This window comes from Myxocyprinus asiaticus, chromosome 20 (assembly GCF_019703515.2).
Source record: "Myxocyprinus asiaticus isolate MX2 ecotype Aquarium Trade chromosome 20, UBuf_Myxa_2, whole genome shotgun sequence".
In the NCBI taxonomy this organism is placed as follows: domain Eukaryota; kingdom Metazoa; phylum Chordata; class Actinopteri; order Cypriniformes; family Catostomidae; genus Myxocyprinus; species Myxocyprinus asiaticus.
This window is the reverse complement of record NC_059363.1, coordinates 5,832,975-5,846,951: the sequence shown is the minus strand read 5'-3', so window position 1 is coordinate 5,846,951 and position 13,977 is coordinate 5,832,975. Positions and strand designations below refer to the sequence as shown.

At 37.1% G+C, this 13,977-nt stretch overlaps 1 protein-coding gene across 1 annotated transcript in view; it reads left to right on the top strand.

The window, feature by feature from the left end:
* The window catches only part of LOC127410852 (mirror-image polydactyly gene 1 protein homolog), a 116,471-nt gene that overhangs the window by 60,936 nt on the left and 41,558 nt on the right, over positions 1-13,977 (top strand). Inside the window, exon 11 of the mRNA XM_051646062.1 lies at positions 6,980-7,087. Coding sequence (XP_051502022.1) covers positions 6,980-7,087 — 108 coding nt within the window. The remainder of the gene's footprint in view (positions 1-6,979; positions 7,088-13,977) is intronic.

Genomic DNA, 13,977 nt, shown 5'->3' with positions numbered 1-13,977 from the left:
AGAGACTTTTGTGCGTGAAAATCCCAGGAGATCAGCAGTTACAGAAATACTCAAACCAGCATGTGTCTGGCACCAATAATCATGCTACGGTCGAAATCACATTTTTTCCCCATTCTGATGGTTGATGTGAACATTAACTGAAGCTCATGACCCATATCTGCATGATTTTATAGATTGCACTGCTGCCACACAATTGGATGATTAGATATTCGCATGAATAAATTGGTGTACAGGTCTACCTAATAAAGTGGTCAGTGAGTGCATATTTTCAGCATTACAATTTGAAATGTAAAATTGAAAAATTAATAACTGTTTGGTATGTCCAAATGCTAACAAGTTATGTTATACCAGCATGATTTGAGAATGGTTCAAATAGCATCTTGTTGCTTTAATGGAAGAAAGGAAATCTTGTACAATGTCACCAATTTGCTTATTAAAATGGTGGCCTTGAAATGGTGTATAATCTTAAATATTTCTTATTTATTTTATGTTATAACGTTCCTTTTAGTGGACCCCACAGTATGTAGTACAGGATAATGAGGCCCTCTATGAGAAGTGGTTGAGTTTGAAAGAATGTACTGTACATATAATAAGATTTATTTAATGTACTCGTGACACTTTTGATCAAATGAAAAACAAAAATCAAATACACAAAAAAAGTAAATTAACCCGTAATATATAACCAGATGGATTATATGGTACTCTATGTTCAGCTTTTGCCCTATACATAGCGTACATGTACTTATATCGCTTGCAACCATCCTAAAAAGTGTGTCCTTTACTGGAGGTAGGCCTTCTTCACAAAATAAATCCTAGTGTGCAGATAAATGCTGCTGGAACGCCAGTAGACAATGAAAACCTGTGTCAACCTCCCTGAAATGAGCAGAAGAGCAGGTGTCAGTCTTCTAACTCCACCCAAAACCCACCAGCACATCACTGCAATCCCACAGTACATCCCCAAGCAATGCTGCTCTGATTTTTCATTGGGGCCAAAAACATGAACTATGGGGCAATTTCAGAAGTAAGTTACAAACCACACGTCTAATCCCTCTGAGACTGGAATGGGTCCTCTTTCTATCCTCAAGGATATCTGCCTCCCCTGCCGTTCCACCCATCTCTCTGCTCATCTCGCAGGGATTAGAGCCCGGCTGCAGGCAGAGGGCTGTCACATCCCTTTGGCCTGCTGGAATATGAAAAGCTGGATAAGTGTTGGAAGAAATAAATCTTATTCTCACTTTCTGCCTCTCCTCACAGTTAACGCGGCGAATAGATCTGCTTCGTTATGTCTCTGTCCCGGGCGCTTATTGAATTTCTCTTGATCTTGATAGAGAGCCGATGTTAAAGTGAGAGAAGAAATGAAGTCGCATCTTATGGTGAATTAGGGCTGAATGATTGTCTTGAGATCTTATTCCACAAAATGTTTTTTCTCCCCTTTGTAGAACATGCAGTCACATGGTTCAAACTTTTGTGTTTTTATGCTTTGTTTAACCTCTAGGGTTGTCAGTTTAACACATTAATGTAGTACAATTGATAAAAAATAAATAAGGTTAAATGAGAATGCATGAGTGCGTCCCGTGTGAACGGCTCCTAAGATTGACAAACCTACTTTGGAAAATGTGTTGCTGTGGACTGTAAGCCAGTGATGGTCTTACTGTATGTTCAATGATACGGAAGTAAACAATATATTGACTTTTAAAGCCATTTCATCATCTTGATCTTTTATCTAAAATCTATTCAATGCCTTACTTGTCTGCCACAATAATGTAATGTCTTTGAATTTACTTAAATTAACTTTATTTTCTGGGGTCTTTAAGAAAATGGGATTAATTGTGATTATTTTGATTAACCAATGTATTAAATTAATTTGATTAAAAAAATTAATCCATTGACAGCCCTAATTAATTCTGATTTTATGAGACTTAAATTGTTGGATTAAAAAAATTAAATAGGTTAATGTGTCTGTTCCTATGGCCAATTTCCCCCCGGCTGTGGCTATTTTTGGAAAGCTAACAGCAATTTTGGCCCTTTGCGTCAGTGCAGAGGTGCATTCTGATTAAAATACGTTTCCCCTTAAAGACATCTGCTGCCCAAGAGCCATAACTCAGGCTGACACTAAAGAGGAGCTGTATGTTTGGTCTGGATGGCAGCAGTATTATTTTAGTCTGCAGAGGAAAGAGACGGGAGTGGGGTCGGTGGCTGATGGGCTTGTTTGTGCGGCCGACGGTCTTTGAGACGGCTGAATGTTGAAACATTGGGACTTGTCAGGCCGTGAGGATGGTTTACATTCCTGGTAAGTGTCCATCGGTCCTGGAATGTGAACATAGAGAGGAGCACATATGGAATGGAATAAAACAAGCCCACTTACAATAATATTCACCAAAGAGCTGTATGCATCGTTGTATGTATAAAGAATATGTCTGTTTCTCAGTAGGTCTGTCTGACAGCAGAGGCTTGTATTGTATGGAAAAATGGACATGAGTTGGGTGTGTGGGTAGAGAAAAGCAATATAGACCCTTGGATCTATCCAGAATACTAATGAAAAACTGAATACTACTAAGAGTTGTCCTGAATAATTTTACTTTTGATTAGTAGCCTACTAAACTTTTGAATACTTCTTAATAGTACTGAACTACTGAATACTTCGTACTGAACTACTTTTTACTTTTGATTTGTACTAAACTACTGAATACTTTTGAAAATCACTGGACTACTGAATACTTTTGAAATGTAGTGAACTACTGAATACTTTTCAATATTACTGAGCTACAAAATAGTTTTGAATATTACTTAGCTACAGAATACTTCTGAATAGTACTGAACTACTTAATACTATTGAATAATACTGAACCACTGAATACTTTTGAATAGCACTGAACTACTGAATGCTTCTGAATACTACTATGCTACTAAATACTTCTGAATAGTAATGAACTACTCAGTACTTGGTACTGAACTACTGAATACTTTTGAATATTACTGAGCCTTTGAATACATCTGAATAGTACTGAACAACTGAATACTTTTTAATTGTACGAAACTACTGAATACTTTTCAATATTACTTAGCTACTGAATACTTCTGAATAGGAATGAACCACTGAATACTTTTGAATAGCACTGAACTACTGAATACTTCTGAATATTACTGAGCTACTAAATACTTCTGAATAGGAATGAACTACTGAATACTTTTTAATTGTACAGAACTACTGAATACTTCTGAATAATACTGAAGTATTGAATGCTTCTGAATAGTAATGAAGTACTGGATACTTTTCAATATTAATGAACTACTGAATACTTTTGAACAGTACTGAAATACCGAATAATATTAAATTGTACTGAACTACTGAATACTTTTGAATATTTCTGAGCTACTGAATACCTCTAAATAACACTGAACTGCAGAATATTGTTGAATTGTCCTTAACCACTGATTACTTCTGAATAGTACTGAACTACTGAATACTTTTGAATTGTACTGAACTACTGCATACTTTTGAGTTGTACTAAACTACTAAATACTTCTGTATAGTACCTAAACTACAGAATAGTTTTGAATTGTACTGAATACTTCTGAATAGTACTGAAGTAGTACTGATCTGCTGCATACTTTTGAGTAATCCTGAACTACTAAGTACTTCTGAATAGTTCTGAACTATTGAATACTTCTGATTAGTATTGGATTATTAAAAACAATTTAAACTAATGAATCTTGCTTATCTACTGAATTTTTCAGAAAACTATTGTGCTACTGAATACTCCCAGTGACCGAATAGGAGGAGATGGGCCATTTGTAGGAAAATGAATGGGAGAAATCGTAACACTGAATATAGGAATGTAGGAATTAAAGTCTCACCTCCCAATCAAATGACTAATTAGATGGAGCCAATCACCTATTGGTAGAGTTCGTTTAATCTTGAACATGCATACACATAAGATGGACCAGCCTGAAAATTACAGGTTTTTAGCATGATTTGAGGTAAAGAACCATAATTGTTAATCACTGATGTTAGTTGTTTAAATGAAACATACAGTAGTATTGTTTTTTGTATGAATAGCAAGATGGCGCCTCGGATGGCAGCCTCGTTGTGGAGCGCTCCAATTCTTTTGTTGTTTTCGTTTGTTTGTCCTGTGTTTAGTAATCTTTTTCCAATCAGTTTCACCAGGGACGAATGGCTGAATATTCGGCAGCACATACCAGACAATCTTTTCCCGGTTTTTGAGTATTCGGACGCTTTCCTCAGTTTCTGTGAGGATATGTGCATTCCTATTTGGACTTATTTAACATACAACAACGACAAACCATGGTTTACAGCAGAACTCGGGCAGCTTCGTCAGGCCAAAGAAGATGCTTACAGAGGTAGGGATAAAGTATTGTACAATCAAGCCAGGAACACAGAACACGCTACAGAGCTCTGAGCACCAGAACCGTCAGGCACAGGAACAGTGTTTTCCCTCAGGCTATCCATCTCATGAACGGTTAATATGTGCAATAATTATGTGCAGTACACAGATTAGTCTTTTTATATTTATCCAACACATCCTACCTCTTCTGCCATTACATTCCCTTGCACTGTATATAACATTTATATTTGCACTACATATATATACAGTTGTGCTCAAAAGTTTGCATACCCTTGGAGAATTGGAAATATATGTACCATTTTTAAAGAAAACATGAGTGAGCAGGCAAAACACATTTCTTTTATTTCTTATGGGATTCATATTCAACTGTCATGTCATGAAATCATGGCAACAAAGAAAAAAATGAAATGACCCCTGTTCAAAAGTCTGTATACCCTTTGTTCTTAATACTGTGTATTGCCCCCTTTAGCATCAATGACAGTGTCTTTTGTAATAGTTGTCTATGAGGTCTCAAATTCTTGCAGGTGGTATAGCTGCCCATTCGTCTTGGCAAAATGCCTCCAGGTCATGCAAAGTCTTTGGTCGTCTTGCATGAACTGCACGTTTGAGATCTCCCCAGAGTGGCTCGATGATATTAAGGTCAGGAGACTGTGATGGCCACTCCAGAACCTTCACCTTTTTCTGCTGTAACCACTGGAGGGTCAACTTGGCCTTGTGCTTAGGATCATTGTTGTGTTGGAAAGTCCAAGTCCAATGCGCAGCTTTCACGCAGAAGAATGCAAATTGTCTGCCAGTATTTTCTGATAACATGCTGCATTCATCTTGCCATCAATTTTCACAAGATTCCCCGTGCCTTTAAAGCTCACAAACCCCCAAAACATCAGTGAGCCACCACCGTGCTTTACAGTGGGGATGGTATTCTTTTCACTATAGGCCTTGTTGACCCCTCTCCAAACATAGCGCTTATGGTTGTGACCATAAAGCTATATTTTGGTCTCGTCACACCAAATGACAGTGTGCCAGAAGCTGTGAGGCATGTCAAGGTGTTATCAGGCATATTGTAACCGGGCTTTTTTGTGGCAATGGCGCAGTAAAGGCTTCTTTCTGGCAACTCGACCATGCAGCTCATTTTTGTTCAAGTATTGTCATATTGTGCTCCTTGAAACAACCACACCGTCTTTTTCCAGAGCAGCCTGTATTTCTCCTGAGGTTACCTGTGGGTTTTTCTTTGTATCCCAAACAATTCTTTTGGCAGTTGTGGCTGAAATATTCCTTGGTCTACCTGACCTTAGCTTGGTATCAAGAGATCTCCGAATTTTCCACTTCTTAAAAAGTGATTGAACAGTACTGACTGGCATTTTCAAGGCTTTGGATATATTTTTATATCCTTTTCCATCTTTATAAAGTTTTTCTATTACATTTTTATTTCTATACAAATTATTATTATTATTATTATTATTTTATTTTTATTTTTTTATTTATAATTATCTCTGTCTTGTTGCTGTATTGTATTGTTGTGGACTGGAAGCTCCTGTCACCAAGTCAAATTCCTTGTATGTGTAAGCATACTTGGCAATAAAGCTGATTGTAATTCTGAATAGGCCAACTACTGAATAAAACTGAATCCCTATGACCTACTGAGAATTTTCATAAGGCACTATTTTTTATTTATATTCAGTATACATAAAAACGCTATGCAAATTAATTACATTTATTTTAATTGACCTACTGAATAACAATAGCACTGTAACTATTACATATGTCTAAATAGTGCTGAATAATACTGACTGTTAGTGAACTACTGAATAATGCTGAAACCTCTGAGCTACTGACTCAGCTTTTACTACTTTATCTTTTCAGTCCATATGCTTCTCTTTTCATTGTTTGGACTTCATTGATGATACATTTTCAAACCTTTCTCTTGAATTTGGTGCATATTTTTCTTCATAAACAGTATTATTTTATTTTGAAATATACCACAGTCTTGAGTCTTTCTCTTCAGGGATCACAGACACACATGGAGAGTAATATCAGAAGTGTGTGCCAAGGTTCTTACAGTAAATGTAGTAATAACTGAGAATGTAGGTTTATGCCCTGCAGAGATTTTATCTCTCATAGAACAGGCTTAGATACACATTTTTTTCCATGTGGCATTGTAACAGCTTTTTACAGACTTCTTGAGCCAACTTTAATGCAAATATTATTTAAACTCTTTCAAAAAATGTTTCTGCACCCAAGTTGGCAGTTTACATGATTCTGTCAAGAAACTGATGCCTAAAAAAAAAAAAAAAAAGATTAAATGCCATAAGATTGAAAGGCTATTAAATATCTCCAGTTATTTATAAAATAAATAAAGGCTCTGGGGGTGGGGTGGAGTGGAGAGAACAAAACAGTCACTATTTTTGCAATTCCATTTGGTGATGCTAGTGGCACAGAAATTACACACATAAAAGGGTATAGTTCCCCCTAAATTGAAAATTTTGAATGATTGAAATGAACAAAGTGTGAAAACAGCTGTGTTTCTGGCTAGTCTGGTCACCTGACACTTACTCTAAATTCTAATTAAATGCGATAATTAAAATGTGCTCTGTTTCTTTCTCTCTCTTCACCAGTGCAAGCGCTTGGAACAAGAGCTGCTGCGTGCAAAAGAGCCAAGCCATAATTCTGCAAACAACACCCGCCACCTGGCTGCCCAAAACAAACGGGATCGAGCAAGCAAGGTAAAACACACACACACCTCCCACGTTGTTGGGATCCTCTGAAAATGAATGTCACAAGCCCTGGGGTTAGCCCTCGCTCACTTTCACGTAATACATGTACTCGCCGAAACACGCTGGGACTATTTGCCTACAACACCATCCTCGAATACGACCTTCACCATATGTGCAGTCCTCCATACACACAAAAGAATGCCCCTGGACCCTTTATCATCCCGTCATTACACTCTCCACTGTATCATTCATTAACTCATATTTGCTCTCTCCAGTGCTGTTTTCCAGCGTTTTGTGACGATAGACTAGCGGCCCCAGGCGTCTGTTTGACAAGGTTTTTGGATGACACAGGCTGGTCAGTGTGCCGCGATTCCTCGCTGCAGGTCTGTTAGTGAGACGCAGGGCAAACATGGGCAAACCTATTTGATTTGCTGTATTTATCTGATGCAGCCAGAGCTCTTGAGTTTAATGCAGAGCGCTGTAAAAGGGCCGTCATTAGATAGAGCTGAGTAAACGCGTGCTGAGAGAGACTTGGGCAAGGAGGGGGACTGATTTCAGCGGGGTTGCCGAGTCAGGGCTGTGCCCCAGACATTTACAATATTTGAACACACATACACATAAGAGCTTGTATCTGCACTTGCACCAAATATACTAACACACTGTATGTGATGTCATCATCCACTTAACCTCACCACCCAGTGTGCTATATGCATCAGAAGGGAGCTTCTGCTTGTAGGCTATTATTTCAATGCAGTCTCATGAAAATTCGTACATATTTTATGAGTTGGCTATTTCGTATGATTTCGTATGAGTTTGTTCGTATAAATTTGTACTATTTCATCACGCGCAAATGCCAGGGTGCGTAATGTGGCGTTAAGCAGTAGCGGTTTTAACCACCACGCAAACCACGCAATTTCGTGTGGCCCCGGACATCGGGGTTCACAAAGCCACCGGGTTCGTGTTAGTAGGACTTTATGAAAAAATATACAGGTCTTCCACACAGACACGTGCGAACGGATGAGGGGCCGTTCACACTGAACATATTTTTGCGTACATCTACTGTTTTTCCATTGTTTTTCTATGTAAACGCGCTGAACGAACGTCGTTAACTGCTGCATCGCGTCTCGCTGTTTCTTCAGTGTCTCACGCAGGACTGGAACATTTTTAGACACTGTGTCATGTTAAAAAGAACTTCAGGTTTCAATAACACTTGTCGAGACACCTGCATTCTGTTTCATTCGTTGCGCTGCGTCTAGATTGTTTTTAGCGCAGGTGTCAAAGATTTAATGTTCTGAATAAGTTCAGGCTGCAGAGAGGTGACTGTTATAATGTTTAAAATTATTCCAGATTATTCTGCACCCTGCAAATTTTCAGCGCTTGATAAATGTAAATTTTTTCCCCTGCTGCTCTAGTATTTTGAGGGGACGTCGTGCTTCGTATATTTACTGTTAAAATACTGTAACGAATGTTGCCTACGATGCATACATAAAATACAGCCTTTTGCAACATGGTGAACAATACACTGCAGCATCAGAATATAAGCTCTAGGTGAAAGTAAAGTCAATAAGACTGTTGTATACAACAAATCCTCAGAGTGATAATAATATTACTGTATGATATTATAATGACAATCTGTACAGCAATAAATAATTGTTGGGATATTATATGAATATATTTATATACTGTAACAAAGGAATTCCAAAATGTTTCTGGGTGAAGTAGTTTTGCATCCCTGTTCACCAAAAAAAAAAAAGTGTTTTGTTAAAAGTATATATGTATTTTTATCACTGTATTGTGGAAAAACTGGAAAACATGCATTAATTATCTTTAACAAGATTTTTATTTTATTAAACATTTTGAATGTACTTGGCTATAACGGCTGATAATGAATTTAACATTATGATTTAAAATAAATGTTGCCTCAGAAATCATAAACCCGCCCCTGGTGTTAAAGACATGCTTATTAATATTATGCCCTCACCCAAACCCCTTATCTAAACTTATCCGATCAGTAGAGTGTGTAAACATGATAGGAAGCTGCTGTGTATGACAGAAGCAAGTAATTGTCGCCTATTAGATGGAAACGATGTCCAGTGACATCATTGGCTGTAGTGAAAGTCGAACAAATTCATACGAGTGCAGTCGTACGATATCATATGAATTAGCCAAATTTAGAAAAGTCGTATGAAACCTTACAATGTCGCCATGAGAGTGTGTACATTATTTGCATTCATAGAAAATTCATCTTCACATTTTGAGTGAAAGTGAGAGTGTAGAAAGCAGAATGGAAAGTGTAATAGCTGTGTTTTATTCTAGAGTTCCAAAGTCATATATACAGTACATCAGTACAATGGCAATTTAGTATAAGCTATAGGCTAAATTCAGTACCAGTATATAATTCCTGAATTCAGTAAATAATAACGTGAATTCACTCTGTCAAATGTATTTATTTTTTTGCCATTGTGCATCCTAGGGTAGGTTGGAAGACAATGCATTTCATTGCTATTGTACTAATGTATATGTTTGCAAATTTATAAATAAGACATAATATGATTTAGAACAGGTATACATTGTGCACATATACAGTACACAGCATACTATGTATACATTGCACAGGAATGTAGCTCTATAAAGTATACATAGGGGAAAGAATGAACAATATACGTGAATATATAGAGAATTTTACACAGGTGTTTCATTTATTATGTTGGCTTGTCAAAGTTTATTATTATTAAAACTATTTAAGCTTATTATTATTATTATTATTATTATCATTATTCTGAGCCAAAATTTAAACAGTATCTCCTCCTAGAGCTTTCAAGCAATCAGTCTTCAAGTATCATCATGGAAACTACTTAGCCACGCCCTAGCAACCATTTAGAGCACCCTAGCAACCAAACCCCTTTGACTTCCATTCAGAAAGGCTGAGTGTGATACCTCCTGATCATCAGTTATACATGGTTGTTAAAAAGGTCTTCATTCAGAGAATGTGACATCCACAATGTGCAATTAGGCAAAGAAATGTGTGATACTGCAGTTTCCTTCAGGATCAAAGCACATGTTTTTATTTTTTCGGGCAACATGAAGTGGTTTATAGTTCCAAAAATGTACTGTGATAAACCCTTTGGCCTTTGGTTTCATGAAAAAATTATCGGAACTAATTTAACCGGTTATAACCAGTTACCAGCATTTAAAAATAATGTTTTCACTCAGGAACAATTGAAAATCACTTTGTTCTGGTTTTCGGTTACGTTCTGCAAAAAAGTTTGTTCGTTTTCGGTTTTTGTTTTCATTCCTTGAACCATTTTTAGTCCCTGATTCCAGTTGTGTATACTATATATCAAATTAAATTGACCTTTTTTGCCCCTTTTTAAAAAAATCCATTCTTAGGTTTTAAAGGTGGTTTAATGAAAAGTGTTTCATTACTTATGTAAATGCTATTTTTGGGTGAGTAATTCCTTGTTTTTAAAAGATTAAAATTAGCTGTTGGATTCACAGTTCATGAAACATAAAAATGGCAAGTGGTAAAATTGGAATTCCTATTCATTTTTTGATAATCCAGAAGTTCATGATTCATGACACAATTGTGATGATTAATGAATTGATACTAGATTTTTTTTAAAATTATTATTTGTATAGCGCTTTTCACAACATGTATCGTTTCAAAGCAGCTTTACAGAAAATCATGCATTAACAAAAAATGAAACTGTAATATTTATAAAGCCTTAGAGTGATCATTGTGTAGTTTGATTAAATGTGATTATGTAAATTGTGTATAAAAATTAAATAATTAAATAATAATTGAATTTAGAACCCCCGTGAGCAAGCTGAAGGCGACTAGATTGTTTGTATTTGGAAGTGATAACTTGGATTGTGGTCTGGGACACAATTGTGCCACATGGCGATGATTATCTGTAGAAAAAAAATATATAATTATTTGTAATCTGGAAAAAGTCCAGTCTGTGTCTCTAGGCAAAGCTTTCTGAAGATTTAAAAAAGAAGAGATATTTCACATTTAAGACTCAATCGGCTGATGGCTTATTAAGAAATATATTACATTTTGTTATTAATGTAGCACTTGGTTTTTATGTAAATCCTCTTAATTATAGATTGACTCCTGGGATTACAGAGCGGGGTTTTTAATTTAAAATGAAATGGGAACAGCTGTCGTAAAATTAGTCAACAGTGCCGGGAACATATCCACAAAACAATTTAAAAATGAACAGGACTTCCACTTATCGATTGATATTTTACTTTAAAGAAAGCCAGAAATTCTACATGGCAAAAAAAAAAAAAAAAAGTTGAGCTCACAGTAACTTTCAGGGATTTCATTTGGATGATTAATTTCTTGGTTTTTAATCGCAACACTCTTTAGAGATGGAGAATGTTAACCAATGTTCTTTTTCATCATGGAAAATAATTATCAAAGTAAGGCCGGTTTCTTTTTTCTTCTTCAATTTACATGGAAATTAGGGACATATTTACCTTTTGTTGTCATTTAATCCTCATATTTCACCAGAACAGCAAAGCACCTGCAAAATGTTTTTTTGGCTGGGAACTTTTGTCAGTTGATAAAACCCGAGGCGATTGCTAGTCTTATCTCTCAGGGCAGGTTCGTTTTCACCTTGACGCCTGTAAAAAAAAAAAAAAAAAAAAAAAAAAAACCTGTTCAACAACCATTTCAGAGACATTGCACTAAATTTATCAAGAGCTTTATGTGTTTGTGATGGAGATCAGGTTTTGCTATCTTTGTGGGCACCAAATGCCCCCAGAAAAGATGGTAAAACCTGAAATGACCTTCTGTACCATTATGGTCCCCGCAACAAAATGGCTTCATAAAGGGACTAAATAATGTCTTAATTCTAAAAAATACCATGAAATAAAAACAAGTATAAAACCCTTTGTTCCAGTCCTCTAATCTCATTCAACAAGCAGTATTCCAAGAGTGCTGATAGTTAATAAAACAGCACTGGGAGGGGGCCTGGGTAGCTCAGTGGTAAAATACACTGGCTACTACTCCTGGAGTTTGCTAGCTCACTAGTTCGAATCCCAGGGCGTGCTGAGTGACTCTAGCCAGGTCTCCTAAGCAACCAAATTGGCCTGGTTGCTAGGGAGGGTAGAGTCACATGGGGTAAACTCCTCGTGGTCGCTATAATGTGGTTCGTTCTCGGTGGGGCGCGTGGTGAGTTGAGCGTGGTTGCTGCGGTGGATGGCGTGAAGCCTCCACACGTGCTATGTCTCCGTGGCAACGGGCTCAACAAGCCACATGATAAGATGTGCGGTTTCGACGGTCTCAGGACAGTCTCAGGCACGGAGGCAACTCCGATCCGTCCTCCGCCACCCGGACTTAAAAGCACATTGGGAATTGGGCATTCCAAATTGGGAGAAAAAGGTCAAAATTGGTCAAAATTGACCGCAAACAGCCAAGATGTCGACATTTTTTAAACAGCCCAGGAGGGTTAAGTACGTTCCTTCCACTAGAACATGCAGTCCCTGCACAGCTTGATGGTTGTAATAACCAATCAGCATCTTGGACCAGATCTCACCATTTTGTAACTCACTGAGCGTGCGTATACGATGATAACTAGCAACAATGTGCTTATTTTAAAAAATCCGACAACACAAGAAAACAGCGTTTAGATGAGATTTTAAAACATAAGATTATTCACAACTTTTGATGTTAAAATGCAAACAGGCATGCACACAACACTTGCACATATTGGATAAGCTGGTTAAAAGGCCAGTAAAGTTCTTTACATGCACTGCAACATCAGAGTAAATCTATGTGTGCTGATCGGTTTTGCTTAAACTATTTAAGATCTTACCTCAATAAGGAAAACAATTTAAGGTGTTTACAAGACCCCATACATTTTCGGCTTATTAAGCATAATTGGAAAATTCATGCATTTAAGATCATTGTGTAAGATAGAGCACTATCACAAATTTTTGCCCTTTACCGGCATTTTTACCTGCTTGTGTGCGAGTGTTGTGTGAATGACTATTGAATAAGCTGATTTTTGGTAGTTATCAGTGTATTGGTGTGCATGTAAACATGCTCTCTATTATAATGTCAAACATTGTATTTCAGGGTTATGGTTAGTAGTAATTATAATTAGCTTGCATTAAAAATAAAAGACCTAAATATAAAGTTAATGCAAACATATATGTTTTTTGTGCTTGCTTGTAGGCTTGAGTTTGAGTGTATGAGTTCCTCTAAATGCTGGAGTGGGGGATGAGGACAGGTGAGCGGGGGCTGTTGTAGAGAGCTCTGCCCTCGCTCTCAACCACCTGTGTTTGCTCTGCAGCTTTTCTCTCAGAGTACTGACAGCAGCAAAGTGATCTCACGCTCCTGCCCCATCACACTCATAACCTTCATCATTTACAACTGACCTCTGTCTATAACTCGCCTTTAATTCCTTCCTTGTATAGTGTCAGTAGAATAGACTATAACTGATGTTACCCTTGCTGATTTTATTTGTTGTGACCAACATGGTCCATAAATTCAGGAAGCATAACATTATCTTGTTTTAAAGGGATAGTTCACCCAAAATGTTGCTCCAAGCCAGAATGACCTTCTGTCTCCTGAGATGTTATGCAGAATGTCTGAGCTACTTTTCCATACAATGAAAATGGAGGATGATTCACTCATTTGAGCTCCTAAGAGGACCACAAGCACCATAACAAGATCATAAATTTAGTTCAGACTTCTCATGTGCTATATTCCAAAGTCTTCAGAAGCCATAAGTGAGGAACAGACCAAAATTTAAGTCATCATTCACTGTAAAACGTCCCCTTTTTTATTTTTGCGTTTCCCTAAATTAACATGCAATTTAGAGTTTTGCATTCGACAGATTCAAAATAAAGGACAGCATCGATGCTAATGGATTGAATTGCACCCG